This window comes from Urocampus carinirostris, chromosome 2, assembly GCF_059441175.1.
Source record: "Urocampus carinirostris isolate Australia breed hairy pipefish chromosome 2, RoL_Ucar_1.0, whole genome shotgun sequence".
Taxonomy (NCBI): Eukaryota; Metazoa; Chordata; class Actinopteri; order Syngnathiformes; family Syngnathidae; genus Urocampus; species Urocampus carinirostris.
The window spans coordinates 33,414,152-33,431,564 of record NC_142350.1 but is presented as its reverse complement, the minus strand read 5'-3'; the positions used below and the strand labels follow the sequence as shown (position 1 = coordinate 33,431,564).

The following is a 17,413-nucleotide window of genomic DNA, read 5'->3' as shown; positions in this document are numbered from 1 at the left end:
GTATTTTCCATACAATATTAAGTATGTGGCGGCTCGCCAGGGTCTAATTGGTCCTGTATTATAAAAGAAATATTGTATTTTTAAAATATATAGAATTGTGAAGGTAATCAAAATAACTAATATATCTCATTTAAAAAAGATCGCTAAGGTGTACTCGCTTGCAGCATTTTTTGTTTTCTCACTCGCTTTTTGGTGATTTGGTTGATTGGTTAATTGCGTGTTTTTGTTTCTGTTGCTGAGCTATTCTGTTCGCTGAGCAGAGAGGGTGTGGGATGTGGGTGGGGAAAACATTGAGCAGAATAAGTCTAAGCAGAAAGATAATCCTTACTTCGACTCATTCAACCGGTATTAATGGCTCCGAAACAGAGTTTTCGAAATGATATTATTCAAAAGTCAAGTCAAGTCATGTTCATTTGTATAGCCCTTAATCAAAATGAGTCTTAAAGGGCTGCAGAGACCACACACTATTGCAGACTACAGACTATTAGTTCACCATCCCATGATCTAAAACCTACATGAGAGCTAGAAAAAACTCTTTTTTTTCTTTTTTTTTTACACATATTAATTGAAAGTTGTGCGCTTTTTTTCAGAGGATCTGTGTTGTATGAGTCTAAATTGGTTTAACAATTGAATTGTAAATATTTAAAGGTTCTCATATTTAATAGTTGTTTCATACCACTGAATGGTTAACAGTTTTAGTTTGTATTTTTTGTGTAGTTTTTTTTAAGGATTATGTGTTGCTTGACTTTGAAGTTGCTAAGTATAAAAAAGTTAAAGTTAGTCACATGTGTATTGTCAAAAATATAAAGGCTAGAATAATAAATAGAACAACAAAACATCTGAGAGATGTTTGGGAGCCTCTCTAAATGAACCGGTTTTCTGAAAAGAGCTAGAATTCCTATCACTAATATCTGGCAAGTTATACTAACATACCAGTCAACATATACGTTTTCCCGTATGTCCCCATGTTTTTTGATCATTTTAAATTGTGTACGCCATACAAGCATTTTTGTAAGTGAAAAAAAAAATATATATATATTTTGTTCGACATAGTCTGTCTTGCTGTGACTAAATAGGTGACACTTAACAAGGAAGGTCACTAATAAGGGGAACAATTAGGTATGCAATAACCGCCTGTAAACTATTATAGAGAAAGGAGCATCCTATCATATCTGCAATCACAAAAGCAGCAGTACTGACATTTAATTCCGTAATTTACCAAATCACCTATATGACAATTACATCTAATTGAATTGAAAACTAATATCAGTGATTAGGCCAGTTAACTCACAGACACCATATCTTAAAAAAGTACACTATCGCCATCTGAACAACACTCATTATTTCACTCTAATTAAATAACGAGCAGATTTGTTTTTGCATTAAACTCCTGTCTCGCTTACCATGCTTTTTGGGTTTGACTTTGTTGCTGCACCATAGCCTTTCATAACTAGTGTGTTTGCATATGATTCAATAGTTTACAAGGGCATACATTCATCATAGATCTGTCTTCTTGATTTTGTTCTAAAAATGCACCTGATCTATAAATTTTAATTCAAAACGAAGAATATTTTCTACCAGAGGTCATGCCCCCAACCCTCCTACACTGTCCACCCAACCAAGTCCCACAAAATTATTTGGGAAACACTACAATGTCATTGGATGATTGTGTGGCGGCCCCCTTATCGTCCAAATTTGTGTTTTACTCCGATTAGCTATTCCTTGAGATTAAACTGTTTTATAACTAGCACTTGTATATAATGGCTTTCTGCCAAAAAATGGGGAAATTCCGGGTCGTCGCGTTCAAGCCAACTGTTGCCTCATGCATCTCTCTTTCATCAGCATTCAAAATAAAATATTCAACGACGCCCTCCATTGCAGAAGCAAAACCCTTTCCACAAATCTGAATTGCACAGCCGACAATTGCTGCACAGTCTGCCCGATATTCTAACGTGGTTTCCATTTGAAACAAAACAAACACAAACGGAAATGCAAAGAAATGCAAACCTGTTTTATGATGCCGGCAGCCATTTCGTGTCCACAGTCAAATATGATGTGAAACTCCTTTCCTCTTTTCATCTCCTTTAAAAGTGGTTTGGCATCTTTGCTGTCCACAGGAAGCTGTCGGATCTTTAATCGAATGTTGTACCGTGATGGGGCCTTTATAAGTTCTTGCAATCGAATGAGACCTGGAAAAACAGAAGAAAAAAATAAATGACTTATTTTCCTTTTTAGAAAAGTACAAAAGTAGATTCAGTTTGGTGATTCTTTTTTTATGTTTGATACATTGGATCTGGACAGTTTGTATTATTTGAACACTAGATGTCACCAAATTGTGTATATGGCAAACTATGGCGACTCAAAGTGACCAAAACACACTATTTTACTTATTGTCTTTTTGCCCAGCCTTTTTGAGGTTTTGGGTACCTGTAGCAACAAAACAACATCTATGTCAGTTCTCTTTAGGTGAGGCTGATGATATGTGAAGTAAATACAAGTTCCTCGTCCTACGAGTTTGTATGATAGCATGTATTTTTTTCTGTATTATTTAAATATATCTATATTTTTTTTAATGAATGAAAAAAACGTTTTACCAATTGGAGCTGCTTAATAACACTATTCCCCTTAGAATTTTTGTTTTGGAGGTTTGTTAGCTATATTGGGAAAGGTTCAGAATGCCACGTTTATAGCTCCAACCAGCTAAAACGCTACTGCCAAAAAAGAAACTGGACTAGTTAAGCTGGATTGATTATTGTAATGACATTTTCACACTGGTGAACTCCTTGTTTCAGAAGATAGTATTAGCCTTAGGAGCAAACTACCCAACGGCTGAGTGAAGCAAAGCCCCCCTTAGGAAAATCCCATTCAGGAGTGTATGCAAATAATAGCTGCTAAAATGTAGTTTTATGTCACAAATACTGACTTCATGTTTATTAATTGCAGAACATTCGACTTCCCTCAGGAATTATTTAAATAGGAACCTGTCTTCTTTGTCGACACTTGTCAGGAAATGCAGTCTTTTCTGTTGGTGTGTTTCCATAAGTCATAATTTTGCACAAAAGCCAAGTAAGTATTAATGGAAACGCAGGAATTTACCCACCAAAATGTTTCTTAGACTCTAATGTGGTGGTTTTTGACACATATCAAAAAATAACTTCCCCATAACTGGATTGGAGCAACATTTTCAACCATCATGTGACACAGTCTGATAAAGTACTGTACGTGTGTCGGAAACCAAGACCAGAATGGTCATACTACGCTGAGAACGCCCGATCTCGTCTGATTTCGAAAGCTAAGCAGAGTCGGGCCTGGTTAACACTTGGGAATAACAGGAGCTGTAAGCTTATGCTTCTTCCTACAACTTTTTGTACATGTTTTGTCCTCGTGCTATGTTTGAAATAAAGTTTCATTCTTTCATTCATTCATCTTTTGTTGAATTCTTTATTGATCATCGATTTCCACTATTCTTTGTTGGACTATTGTTCTCATGCACTTACAATGTTCATGTTGTCAGGCAAATACTGGATTTCAAAATGATATTGTATGCGATGATGGGCTTATCTCATATTAAGTATGTAAATAATTAAGGACATTAACGCATGCCAACCGTCAAATTATGAAATGTATAATATTATAATTCCATTATTGAAAGGTTAAGAAAATAGGAATAACTGAGACAGTCCTTCTACCCACATGCATTAAACAGAAAATTGAAAAAAATTATCAGTAGTGCCATTTTCGCATGAGGTTAACAAATTATTACTTAAATGGAAATGCAGCTTACAGTGCCAACCAGAAAAACAATCATTGCAAAGCGTGGCACAGGACTTAACTCGGGCGGACATTACCAGAATCTGAAATTAAAAAACAGGAGTAGAACATCATGAACTTGGTGCAAAAGAACAGAAAATTTGAAATTTAGGTCATAAATCAAATACTTCTAAAACTCCAACCATGATTTGATTAATTCCAGCACAAGCACTCCAAAGATGATGGCACTTCCTTGAGCTTGACGCCAACACAAAACCAGCGGCCTGCAAACGTCCTTTCTGTTTTTCAAAACTAGATAAAATGGGTCTCCATTTTCTCTCTCAACAGAACTGATTATCTATATGTAAACAACAGGACCAAGGTCATCATGCTTAAGTCCATCTCCTTGCAGGGCTGATGACTCAGCCCCCTGCCGTTCACCTTGATGACCTATAATACAACACCAACCAGTTCTTGGAGTACAACACAACTGCTGTGAGCCCTATCACAGTAAAGATCATGACAAAATGACCTGCAGGGTTGAAGAGGGGGATGAAGTTTGATTTATGCCAACTACCATGATCATCAAATATAGAAAATGACTGAAAGTTTTGCGAAGTCAAAGTCTTATTTTTCATATTTCACTAAAATTAACTATTGAATTCAAGTGTACAATAAGAAAATGAATTAAAATAAGCAAACATATTTGCAGACCAAACAAGAACAGATCAGTAGTAACTGAATGTATTATATTTAGTTTTTGAATATCCTAACTTCACACTTTTACATATTATTATTATTATGTTTTTTCTTTTTTCTTTGTGAATACTAGAAGCGATAACACCAACAAGAACAAAATTGAAAAGTTTAGTGTATCAGATAACTTGTTTTTTTAATGTTTTTATATTGTTTTTGTACGCATAAACAGAAACATTTGCATTAGTTCTGGGTACTTTTTCTGAATCACATTTCACATCATTAAAAAAGTTTGAGAAGGCCTGTGCTGTGATATGTATTTTCTCTCAAGTGCAGCTACAAATACATCATTATAAGTGACACATTACTTGACATTTATCATTCATCAAAGATGTCATTGATTTAGTTGCCGCTATTGATTCATGTTCCTCTGGAAATCCCACACTGCTTTACAGAGCTCTTCGCAAGGTAAAAATGAGCATTTCACATTTTGCTCTCAGTTCTGTGCTGCACCTGATGGGGTAGACACAACCATAAAATAAAAGAGACTGACAAAAGTTAGTCATTGTGAAGCAACTATTTTAAGCAAGAGCCCCTATGCCATCAATCATAAAAATCTTTACTGGGTAGTTAACACACTGAAGTAATTTGAAAGTGTAAAAGCTGCAATTAACTAGGACAGTCAAGGACATTGCACAAAAAGCATGACAGAAGCCTGACTGGAATGAACCAACATGGTCAGACTGGGCAAGTCTGGTAGGTATCTGGGACATCAAACACATTATACTTAGGTGGATGAACCTTGGTGTGGCAAAACCAGACAGGGAACCAGGGATAATAGATGGCAGTTGTACTAATGCTACCAGAGGAGGGTCAGGACATGTGCATCCAGTTCCAGAGTGGTTCAGTCATCTGCAATATTATTCTTGGTCGCTCAGTCTGACTGGGGACAGGTTACTATATGTGTTAAAAAGACCAAGTAATGGAGGCAGGATTGATCTTGAAGACCAGCTCAGATAATAACTCATGGAAAACACATAGTATCTGGGAATAAACACAACATTAACAGTCTTTGTTGTGTCTTGGAAATGGGTCTGGTTAAGGGGAGGTGATTTGCCACATAGAAATATCTCTGACCATATATGCACTACCGGACTAAATCTGGACTTTGACTGGTATATAAATTTCGGCACATCTGTAACTAGAAGCTTCGCCTGCCGTGGAACAAGACATGAGCAAAGACTACTGGGGCTGTTCTGGAACTGGTCACTCCACCAACATGGAACAGAAAACTTTCTTTAAAAGCCATGTACCAGGAGCTGGGTCCACGACTGCTGTAGTTCAACTTCAGATGTTTGTTTGCGTGCACCCTAAAAAACGTGGGGTATAGTGTTCAGGTACAAGGGAAGATAAACTAGGAGTTCAGCAAGGTTTCTCTAGCTACCTCCTCCAAATCAGCTGACTCAAATTGAATCAGTTTAGTTTTAAAGGGGAAATAAACACAGGCAGCACAATGGCGTATGAGAGGGTTCCTTACTCATGAATTATATGATAGAAAGAAACACAAACCAGAGAAGGATTTTTCATTAGAAATACGAGGGTAGGAAAGTAATACCCTTCAGGAGTGTATCCAATGATGGGAGAGAAAAATTCTTGGATTTTGTCTGGAAATACATAAAGCATTTTGCTTGGATTTATTTCCTGCATTATCTCTGGAGTCTTTTATTTTTAGCAAATGATTAAACTCTGCATTACCAGCACCATATAATATCTAAGTGAAACCATTCAAACCGAAATGTACACTCTGAAAATAAGCCAACATGATGAAAATGTTATAACCGTTTGCCTATTACTTTTGAAGGTTTCTTATTTTCCTTGTGTTGAGGTTTTGAGTTTTTCCTTGCCAGCATATGGTTAAAGATTAGGGGATGGTGCAATTTTGTTATCAGGGCCATACAAATAAGTGTGACTTGACAACAAAGGTAGGAAAACTTAGTACTTCATAGCCATAGTCCTGCCTGCTCTGCTTGCCTCCTGTGTTCAAAACAACAGCATCTCATCAGCAAAGTCTACAGAAATATGATAGTATGTGTTTTTTGGATGAAAAAAAGGAAAACAGGCAGAATAATTGCTCTTTAAGACCAGTCTTGCCCATCCTTGATTTTGAACTGCTGTTGAAGATCTGAGTCAGCCTTATGGCATTGTTGATCTTGCCAAACCCCACGTGGTGTGAAACACAAAATATGCAGTAGACTTGGATTTGGATTTTTCCCTGAAGGTATTAAGTCAAGTCAAGTCATGTTTATTTGTATAGCACTTAATCACAAAGAGTCTCAAAGGGCTGCACAGACCACAGATTATTGCAAACCACTGACTATTATGAAACCATCACCTGATCTAAAACCTAAATGAGGGCAAATATTACACAGATACCTAAAATATAGGTTATTCATATGCTAAAGAATAGAAGTGTTTTAAGCTTGGATTTAAACATTTCCACTGAGGTTGCAAATCAAATCTCAGGAAGAAGAGCATTCCACCGCACAGGGCAGGAATGGAGAACGCTCTCGAACCTGCAGCTCTCTTCTTGGCTCTTGGGATAACTAGTAGACCAGCGTTTTCAGAGCGAAGGCTGCAGACCAGAATATGGGGGGAAATTAAATCTGAAAGATATGAAGGAGCAAGTCCATGCATGATTTTGTACAATACCAACAGATTTTAGCCTATGCAGGTTAGCTAAAATCGGGGTAATGTGATCAAACTTTCTTGTCTTAGTTATTGGGGATTTAAATTATTTACCCCAAGCAAAGAAGGGTCTGCACAGATCACTCGTGATACTGTCTGCAACACAGACCTTACTTTAAGATCCATTTAACCCGGCATGAATATTTTATCCCCCATAAGTATTTATTATGAGGCCACAAGAGAGTCTCCTGAGCATTAAGCAGCTATGATAAATATTCTTGTGAGGGAATCAAGTAGCAATCCTTAATGTGAAATCTCTCTTTGGATTGACCAGTCCAATGGATGTGTTAAAATGTTAAAACTCCTGCAAGTCATAAAGCATGTAGAGAAAGGAAAACAATAATTAGTTACAATTCTAAAGCTTTACATTGTCAATGCTGATGGTCAAGAGAGATTAAAACCAGTCAGTATTCTTATTTCTTAAAAAAAAAAAAAAAAAAAGCATTTGAATACAATTCATGGAAGTTATTTTGAGTTTAATGTTTCTGCTGCTGTTTTTGTTGATGTCTCATTTGCCCGTTTTATGTTTCAGGTGGCATGCTAATGTGTGCCGGGCAAGGCAATGAGGCACAGCAGGATGGTCATTAAAGACTGTTTTTTGTGCACCACCACATCGGAACAACCTGGCCATAATTAACTCCACAGAGAAAATGTTCACTTGAATGCACTCCAATCAAGGGGAATTAGTTAAAAAGCATGAGCGATAACTGGGAGATCCTCCTCCTCGAATGTTTGTGCCTTGGAATCCGTTCGGACCGGGTATTTACTAAGTGTGCCATGCACCTCCATTGACTACTTTGAATCGGCAATGAAACAGAAAAAAAGCCAACTCCCATAAAGTCTGTAGGTCATCTCATTGGGGGTTTCTTGATGCAAATAACAGTGACTACATTTACATGCAGGCAGTAATCCGATTGGAAACAGGCTATTGGATTTCTGGTGCAATCTGAATGTATCGTTTACATGCCTGGAGACTGACCTAGAATGTATGCCTTTAGCGAGCAATGGGATTGGGGTGGGGCATGAACAAGCGACATTATTACACAAAAATACACTGTTTCCATATTTAACTTTTGACATTAAATTAAGAACAATTTCATTCATATTACAGACCAAGTCAACAATATATAATGCTTGTTTCCTCTACGCCTCGTGTGTTTACAAGATGAACTGGAACATGGCTAGCCAAAAGCATAGACTAACTGTATTTTTCAAGTCTTTTGTTTTTTTTTTTTGAAGGATGATGTACCCATGTGGGGTAGACAGGAGTGCCCAAAAAAAGGATTGCAATTAATAACCAAAAGAGGTACAAAAGACCCTAATTGGATTATTATTTGAGTTTCCATGTCTTTACTCAATAGTACATTTCCAATTGAATTATTACCTGCATTTAAACGTAACCAGAGTTGCAATTTGCCTTGAAATCACATCATTCTGTGTATTTCAATGTATTTATTATTATTTATTTATTCTTTTTTTTTTTTTTTTTTTTTTTTTTCAAAAAAGTATCTATAGTTTTATAAATTACAATTGTATTTACCCTTAATTTGTACAGTCACTTCAATCCAAAATGACAATCGCCATTGTCAATTCTGGCAATATCATGGCAGAGGTCCCACCATTAGCTCTCTCCAACTGCTTTTTAAAAAATTGATTTGATCTTTTTTCGATATGTTCTGAGACATTCTGCACCAGAACTATTTCATTTTATTCCAGACGTCCGTGACACTTCTTGGCTGAACAAAAATTGCAAAAGAAATCTTTTTTTTTTTTTTTTTTTGCAATTTCAACCGTCCAAAAAATGTACTGCTCATTTATAACCAGCAGTCCATTAATCTTTGTCATGTTTCGTGGCAAACATTATACAGTCCTGACTATCTTACAAACTACAAACTTTGAAGTCTTAAAAGGGAACCTATATTTTGTTAAAAACCTTCAATGCAATGACAATAAACACAAGTAAATGTAGAGTAAAAAAACAAAGGACAATTTAAGTGCAAGTGCAAAGTGTGTTTTTATTGTTTGTAGCTGATGTCTTCTTCGACATTTTGTTTTTCACGGCCACGTACATTTGCATTTTCACCCTCCACCAGCCAGTCAACCTCACACAATTATAAAGTGTTCTTATGAGAGAAGGAGCTAATCAATATTTCAATACAAACACCAAGAAGTCAAAGTCCCTCTTTATCGACTTAATGCAAATATCCCTTATTTTGCAAATAGTGGTCATGAAGATGCAGCTCAATTAAAATGTTAAGCAGCATTGATAGGTGTAGACCGCAATCAGAGAATTTCCAGCTTCAACTGTGAGGATCACAGGCAGAGGTTGGGAACCCAAAATTTGGGAAAAGCCATATTGGACCAAAAAGTAACAATAATACAGTAACATAATTTTTGAGCAACAAAAAATTGAAAGCTTTATATAAGTCTTATAAATAAGTATATGTACATCATGTATATCTTTATTTATTGGAAAACGTTAAGAATGTTTGGGTCTTGTTTTTCCTCCTGCAGAAACCATGTAATTTTTCCATTATCAAACATTTTTAAAAGCTTAAGAGCTGCCTGTTGCTGACCTGGTAATGGAATCCACATTTTGACTTTTTTTTCAAATTTAACAAAACAACAAGTTTGAAAGGATGAGGAACAAGCATTTAAAATAGTGGTCTCGAACTCGCGGCCCGGGATTATTTTCGGCCATAGATAGTTTGAGGCCTTAATAAGAAAGTTAAAAGGACAGTGTGAATTATTTGACAACTACATGTTGTAGTAATGTGTTGTGCAACCAAAAATGAGTGCTAAAAATCACAAGTAACAAAGAAAATTACAGAGACTCAACGTGATTTTAAAGCACCATTTTTTTTTTGTTTTTTTTTGTTTTGTCACGTCTTTAGTCAGGTTTTTATTTGTTTTTGTTTTTTCTTGGATGCTTATAGCAGCAAAATGGCAGACATACATTTATCCTACTCCTATGTGAGGCTCATGTTATTTAAGATAAATATAAATTTCTCGACATAAGAGTGCTGAATTTAAAAATGTGCATATATATACAGTTCATGTATTTTTGCTAATCTTTTGAATCAATATTCTTTTTTTTCTAACAATTACATTTTTTACCCCTAGGTGGCCCTCAATTACACACACGGTCTCTTTAAGTTCAGCCCTAACTCATAATGAATTAATTTATTACTAATTGATTTTAATATGAATTCCTAATGGTTATATTTTGTACTATTGGATCATATTTTTTGTTGGAATTTAACAAATGACATTTGAAACTGAGGAACTTTTGTATCTGAATTTATTTGTGGAAAACAATTAGTACAAGACCCAAGACCCTCGTTCCCGCGGCCCTCGTATAATTGATTTACAGTCAGCTCAGTAGCATGGTGAATGACTGGTTAGAATGTCTGCCTCGCAGTTCAGGTATCCTTGGTTCAATTCCAGCAACTTCTTCACGTTCTCCTCGTTCCTAAGTGGACTCCTCTTATTGACTCTTATTGAGTAGAAAATGGATGAATGAATGAATGAATGAATGAATGTGCACAGTCAACTCTTGCAAAACCAAAACGTTTTTAGGTATAAAAATACATAACATTGCGCTAAAAGTGAACCAGTGTCCGAATCTATGAATGAGGTAGCAGTGAATGTCACAGAGGGCCCTCGTTTCTCATAGTCGTAAAACCAGTGAGCAAATTCGAGCTCAAGCGTCAGCATTAGGTCACACAGTACTACACCGTAGCGCACATTAAAAGAAGTTGCAATTTAACAGGGTGAGTGCTATTGACAAAGGTGCGATATAAATCTTGGCAATAAAACAAGGGCAGATTGTAGAGTGCAGACCTCTGCCAAGACCTAACACAAATGCTAGATATCAGAAAATACTTCTACCGCATTATATCAACAGAACATTATGGAAATTGATTCTTACACATCTATAATCACAACTTGAAGAGTGGCACCAAATCTTACATTTTCATTAATAGTGCATTTTTATTTATATTTTTATCATTGTATGCATACTATTTTTATATTTTTAACATTATTGGTTCACCGGACAGATAAAAAGGAAAATAGCCTACAGCGTGCTGTAGTTTTCCCATGAATACCAACTCAATAGAACTTATTCTGTGCCAAGTAATGAGAAAAATCAAACGCCATTTTGTCATTCTTATTTAGGACCTATGCGGTTCATGCTACAGTATTTAGTGCGTAATGCACCCAAAGCATACCCTCTAAACCGCATACCGAAGCTCAACATGCATTAGTATGTTAATATAGTAAAAAACCTTTTTCTTACACTCCAAAAAAGTTAAAAAAAAAAATCAAAATCCAAAGTATTTCTTGTGTAATTGAATCCACAATTTGGAGAACAATTCAATTATATTTACTCCATCCAAAAAATGCATTTTATAATTATTCACATGTTTTTCTTCAAAAGAGGTTTGGATGTGGCGCCGATCTTCCTCCAGATTGAGAAAATGCCAACAAACGAAATGTTAACCCATTTTAGATTTTACGTACATCAACACCAGACGCTAAATGACATCATGGTAACTCTGCTCACACGAGTGTTTTTAAGGTAGAATAAGTTATATGTTTTGAAAGGGTATTAAACAATATAACATGGCCCTGAAGTTCTCAAAGTGCATATTAGTTATGTTATTGGGAAATTTCTAAAGCATTTATTGGTTTTACTTTTCTTCGGAATCAAATTAAATGTATTTATCTAAACCTTTTCAGTTTTGACTAAGTCAATGTAGATACTGTATATGCAATGTCAGAACACAATTTCTGATCTTGGAAAATAAGTTACAACAGATGAAAAATAATCAGATGGGGTAACTGAAAATGCAAAACTCTTTTGGTGTGAAATATTTGGCACAGTTGTTGGATTTAGTGTTTTTAAAAAACCGTCGAATGACCCACATGTTTACATCAAATTTAGTTTAGTGACCAAGAGAATACTCCATAAAATAGGATGTTCCATTGTGAGAAATTCATTTATTTATTTTTGTTGTTGTTTTGACCAAACATGGGTCAGTTTTGGCCAAACTAATTATAGAGCATTCCAAACTGTGAAGTGCTGTTACGAATATGTGCACTCAGATTACTGAAGTGGACATTGCACCTGGTACTCTTAGAATACTGCATTAGATGGATGCCCCAGTTTTAAAAAAAGATCTGTATACAAGCAGTCTATGGTTGACAATGAGATCTTGAAATTGTACATCATTCCAGTGTAAAAACACATAGAGAAAATGTATCTGATTACAATAAACTACATCCAGAAATTCAAGTATTAGGACACATGCAAACTTTTTGTTTTAGGAATCAACATATGGAATCCATAAAGACTATTGTCAACTTAAGGAATCCTTGCCAAAACCACAATCGAGCAAAATCAAATTTTAAAAATGCATGTTGTTGGATGGAACATGGCGAAGTTGATTCAGAAAACCCAAAACTATAATCAGCAATCTTAGCCTCATTTAATTTGAATCAAGCTATCGTAGGTGTATGTAATATCCCCAAAATCAAGAAACACATCTTTGAAAGGAGCACAGAGGGTACTTTACAGCGTAACAAGACCACTCGAACTTTTTCTGTGCTACAATCATCATAGCCGTATGTATGCCTATCCCATGTTCTACTACACATGCTGGACAAGTGCAGATGGACCTGATGGTGATAGCCGGCATGGCAGTTCTCCAAGCATCCCTGCGAGGGCCGAGATTGGCCCAGTGCAGTTTGGTCCATATTGAGTCGTGCAGTCCTGCCATGTGGTCCTGCCACACTTGATTGCGAATCATTGAAAGCTTTCAACATCCGGAGAAACCCTAATCATCACTGAAATAAATTTAGTCGAATCTGAGAAAAACAACCATTGAAAAAAAAGTAAAGTGTGTTATTGATTATATTATATATTCATTCAGTGATGAACCCTTTGAACATTTTTCTTTTACATTTTTCTTGTGCAGTGATCCATTTCTATAGCATGATTCACTTCTCAAGGTTTCGCTACTTCACGGATTTGCATTGTGTATTGTGTTCTGAATTATTATTCAGCCAGTCTGATTATTATTTGATGCTACAGTGGTTATTTGTTAAGAGAAATAAATAAAATGCATTTAAAAAAACAACCTTTATAGAATACTTGCATTTGTTGAAAAAAATGATTGAGCCTGTCGAAAGGGTTCTTTAATTGGTGTTAGTGTATAATAGAGTATTGAATTGTATGATAATTGTCTATCTTTCTATCTATATACCTTGGTCATATCCCTTAAGAGGGATGACCGACAGCAAGACACACACATACAATAACAAAGAAAAAAAAAAGGAAATAAACAGCATAAAAAACACACAAAAAATGTTGGACCATGGCCAACCCAATTGCCCAAACACCCAAACAAGTTAGGCACCTCGGCACCCAAGGTGGTCATGCTTTCGTCCCTCCAGATGAAATGGGACACCAGAAAGCGGCCATGTCCCTCTGGTCAGGGTGACACAACACACTCTTTTGTTCAACAGCAGGGCCCGACAGCTTTTACTGGTTTACCCCTGCCGCATAATACGGGTGCCCAGCCCATCCTTAAGAACGCGTCCACAATCCCACTATCCTTTCACAACACCTCTCCACTCCTTTCTATCACCAACAAGAGCTCTAGCTTCCATTATATTTAGACCTCTTTCCTGCATGGCACTCAAAACCCCATCCATCCACGTCAATCGTGGCCTTCCTCTTGGTCTCCTTCCATTGACTTCTGCTCTGTAGATCCTCTTCAACATTCGCTCCTCATCCATCCTCTCCATGTGTCTAAACCAACCGAGTACTCTCTTATCAACACGCTTGCTCAGTTCCACGACTACTCCAGTTCTGTCTCTCACAATTTCATTTCTCAGTCTATCCAATCTTGTCACTCCTAACATAGTTCTCAAAAACTTCATCTAAAAAACACTCAACTTCCTTCTTAAATCTGCGTTCAGGCTCCAAGTCTCTGCACCATACAACACAGTCGGCACAATCACACTCTCATACAGTCCCCTCTTAACATCCATACTCATACTCTTGTTGTTCATCACTCTCCTCAGAGCACCCAAAACCTTGCTTCCTTAATTCACTCTGTGCAATACCTCACACTCCATTCCACCAACTGCAGCCACATCACAACCCAAGTACCTAAAGCTTTCAACTTCTTCCAGCACCTGTCCATGCAACCTGATTTCTAACATCATGCCCACTCCATCACGTGAACACTTCATCACCTTACTCTTCCCAACATTGACATATAACTTACGCCTATCACATACTCTTCCAAACTCCGTTACCAACCTTCTCAATGTTTCCTCAGAATCAGCCACAAGCGCTGTGTCATCTGCAAACAACAACTGACTTACCTGCCATACTGCTCCACTGTTGTCCATCATGTCTACACCTCTGCCAAATAGCCATGGTGACATCACACACCCCTGTCTCACACCAGTCAACACAGGGAACCACTCACTTGTCTCACTCCCTACTCTTACACATGCTCTGCTGTTCATATAAAAAACATTAATTAATGCATCCAACAACTTTCCACCCACTCCATACATCACCATCACTTGCCACAATGCCTCTCTATCAACTCTGTCATACGCCTTTTCCAAGTCCATGAAAGCCGAAAAAACATCCTTACCTTTTGCAAAATATTTCTCACACACTTGTCATACTGCAAACACCTGATCCAAACATCATCTTCCTCTTCTGAAACCACTCTGCTCCTCCATCACCACCTCATTTGTCCTTTCTCTCACTCTCTTAATCAAGACTCTTCCATACAGCTTACCCGGCACAGACACCAAACTGATACCTCTCGAATTGCTACAATCGTACTTATCACCTTTACCCTTATACAATGACACCACACATGCACTACACCATTTAACAGGAACCACACCACTTAAAAAGCATACATTCAACAAGCGTACTAACCAGTCAATCATAGCTGTGCCACCTTTTTTTAGGCATTCAGCAGTACAACCATCCAACCCAGGTGCCTTCCCCCCTTCCATTTCTTTCACTGCCTCTTGCACCTCCTATGTTTCCACAGGCTTCACATTTAAATCACCCAACACGGGCATTCTCTCCATACCATAGATCGCCTCGACTCTCACTTCTGTCCCATCCTCCACATTTAGCAACTCCTCAAAATACTCTGCCCATCTTGTCCTGACTGCACTACTGCTAACCAGCAATCTACCATCCTTATCTTTTACTTTCTCTTCCTTTCCAGACTCACTGTTTCTTACTCTTTTCACTTCTTTCCAGAACACTTTTCTCCTTTCCTCAAAGTTCACTCCTATCTTTCGACACCATTCATCATTTGCTTTTCTTTATATATATATATATATATATATATATATATATATATATATTTTTTTTTTTTTCCAGAAAATGTAAGTAGTTTAAATAGTTGTATTTAAAGATTTAATCATAAAAAAAATGAATTGAAAAAATATCTACACGGCAAAATGTCGGAAATAAGATTTGTTTTAAAAAATAAAAAACTTTTTATCTTGATTTTTTTAAAAGACTGGGTGTACTTTTTGACCACTATTTGTTGCTGAAGGGTATAATGCTACAAATCACAATGATGAAAAAAACTACAGAGACCCAAACTGACCGACGCAAATCATTTACTTCTTTTTTTTCGTCAGCTTTGAGGTTTTTGATTCCCCGTAGCAACTTTCAAAAATTTAAGTTTTATTTTAAAAAATACATAGATTAAAAGCGAGACGGAACAAAAAGCAATTGCTTGTGTTTTAATTCACATAATGTGCTACATATTGATCAATATAATGCAAAATTCACTTTTCATAATGACAACTTTATCAAGAAAGGGAATAATATTCTAAGGTTTGTAATTGCAAAAATTAAATTTCAATGTAAGTACTGTTTGAAGAATATTTCAAAGGATCAATACGTAAGTCTTTCTTAAAGGGACGCTATGTACTATTTGATCACAACGTATACCTGTATTGTGTAGTTCAACTGAAAAGACTGCTTGAAAAAACAAGGAAGAATACAAACTAGGGAAACTCAAAGCGACCAGACGGACCCATTTTTCTTTTTATATTTTTACAAAGGCTTACGGGAGGATTTTTTTTTTAATGGGAGTAACCCTTAGCAGCAAGATGGCGGACAATCGTTTTAATTCCCTCTAGGTGAGCCTCATGTTATGTAAAATGTAATTTTCTTGACCTATGAGTAATTTAAAAAATACAAGTTTTTACCTTAGCCACTTTTTTAAGTTTATGGAAGTTTGCAAGATGGTGGATAATTATGTTATTGAGGCGCAAGGTACGTAAAGTAAATGCAAATTTCTAACCCAATGAGTATTTTTAGAAATGGGTATTTTATTACAGCTAAGGTATTTCTACTTATTATCTAAACCAACATATGTTTTAATAAATTAAGTATTTTTTTGACCACTGAGAAACATTAAAGAACACACATTGTTATCATGATTACCGATTAGTATCACCTGTGCTTGCTCATGTGGCACCAGCCGCTGCGGGCTACCTGATTGGTTCCCTGTCCTTTTTTAAGCCCAGTCATGTCACTATCCGGTGGTGAGTCCGTCAGCGAACCTCTGTTGTTACAATGCAAGCATTTTGACCCTGACTCCCGCCTGTCCCGTTTTTGCACCCGTTTTTCCACCCGTCCGTTCCTGATCTCCCCTTTTTTCTCCGGCTCCGACCTGTTTTTGATCCCGACCACGTTTACTCTACCGTTTCGGCTGACAACCCGTTTTTGATCCTGACCACGTTTTTGCTCTCCTGTTCCGGCTATCGACCTGTTTTTCCGTCCTTGACACCGCCATCTCCCGCTATGGAGAATCCACTTCCGTATTCGGATCACCATTTGATTGCATGATCGGCTTGTTTCCCGCTTCCAGCGAGCACCGGATCGCGGGCACTGTCCTTCCTCTTTCTATCAATAAACTTTAGGTTAACGCTACGTACTTGTGTCCTGATTCCGTTCTGGTTGCGACAATTGTGTGTTCAAGAATAATAGTCGATTAAATGGCCAACATGTATCTCCAAATAGAACAACCTTTTTGTATTGAATGCATTCTAAAAATAATAACACATTTTTTCTTGGTTTGTTTAAAATCTCACACACCCTTTTGAGTGCCCTCACGTACCCCAGGGGGCCGCATAACCCCCATTTGATAAC

The 17,413-nt window shown here is 36.8% G+C and overlaps 1 protein-coding gene across 3 annotated transcripts in view; it reads right to left on the bottom strand.

Annotated features, from left to right (window-relative positions):
- The window catches only part of grik2 (glutamate receptor, ionotropic, kainate 2), a 282,326-nt gene that overhangs the window by 152,865 nt on the left and 112,048 nt on the right, over positions 1–17,413 (bottom strand). For all 3 annotated transcript variants that reach the window (XM_088326235.1, XM_088326237.1, XM_088326236.1), the window contains one exon: positions 2,008–2,189. In XM_088326235.1, coding sequence (XP_088182361.1) covers positions 2,008–2,189 — 182 coding nt within the window. The remainder of the gene's footprint in view (positions 1–2,007; positions 2,190–17,413) is intronic.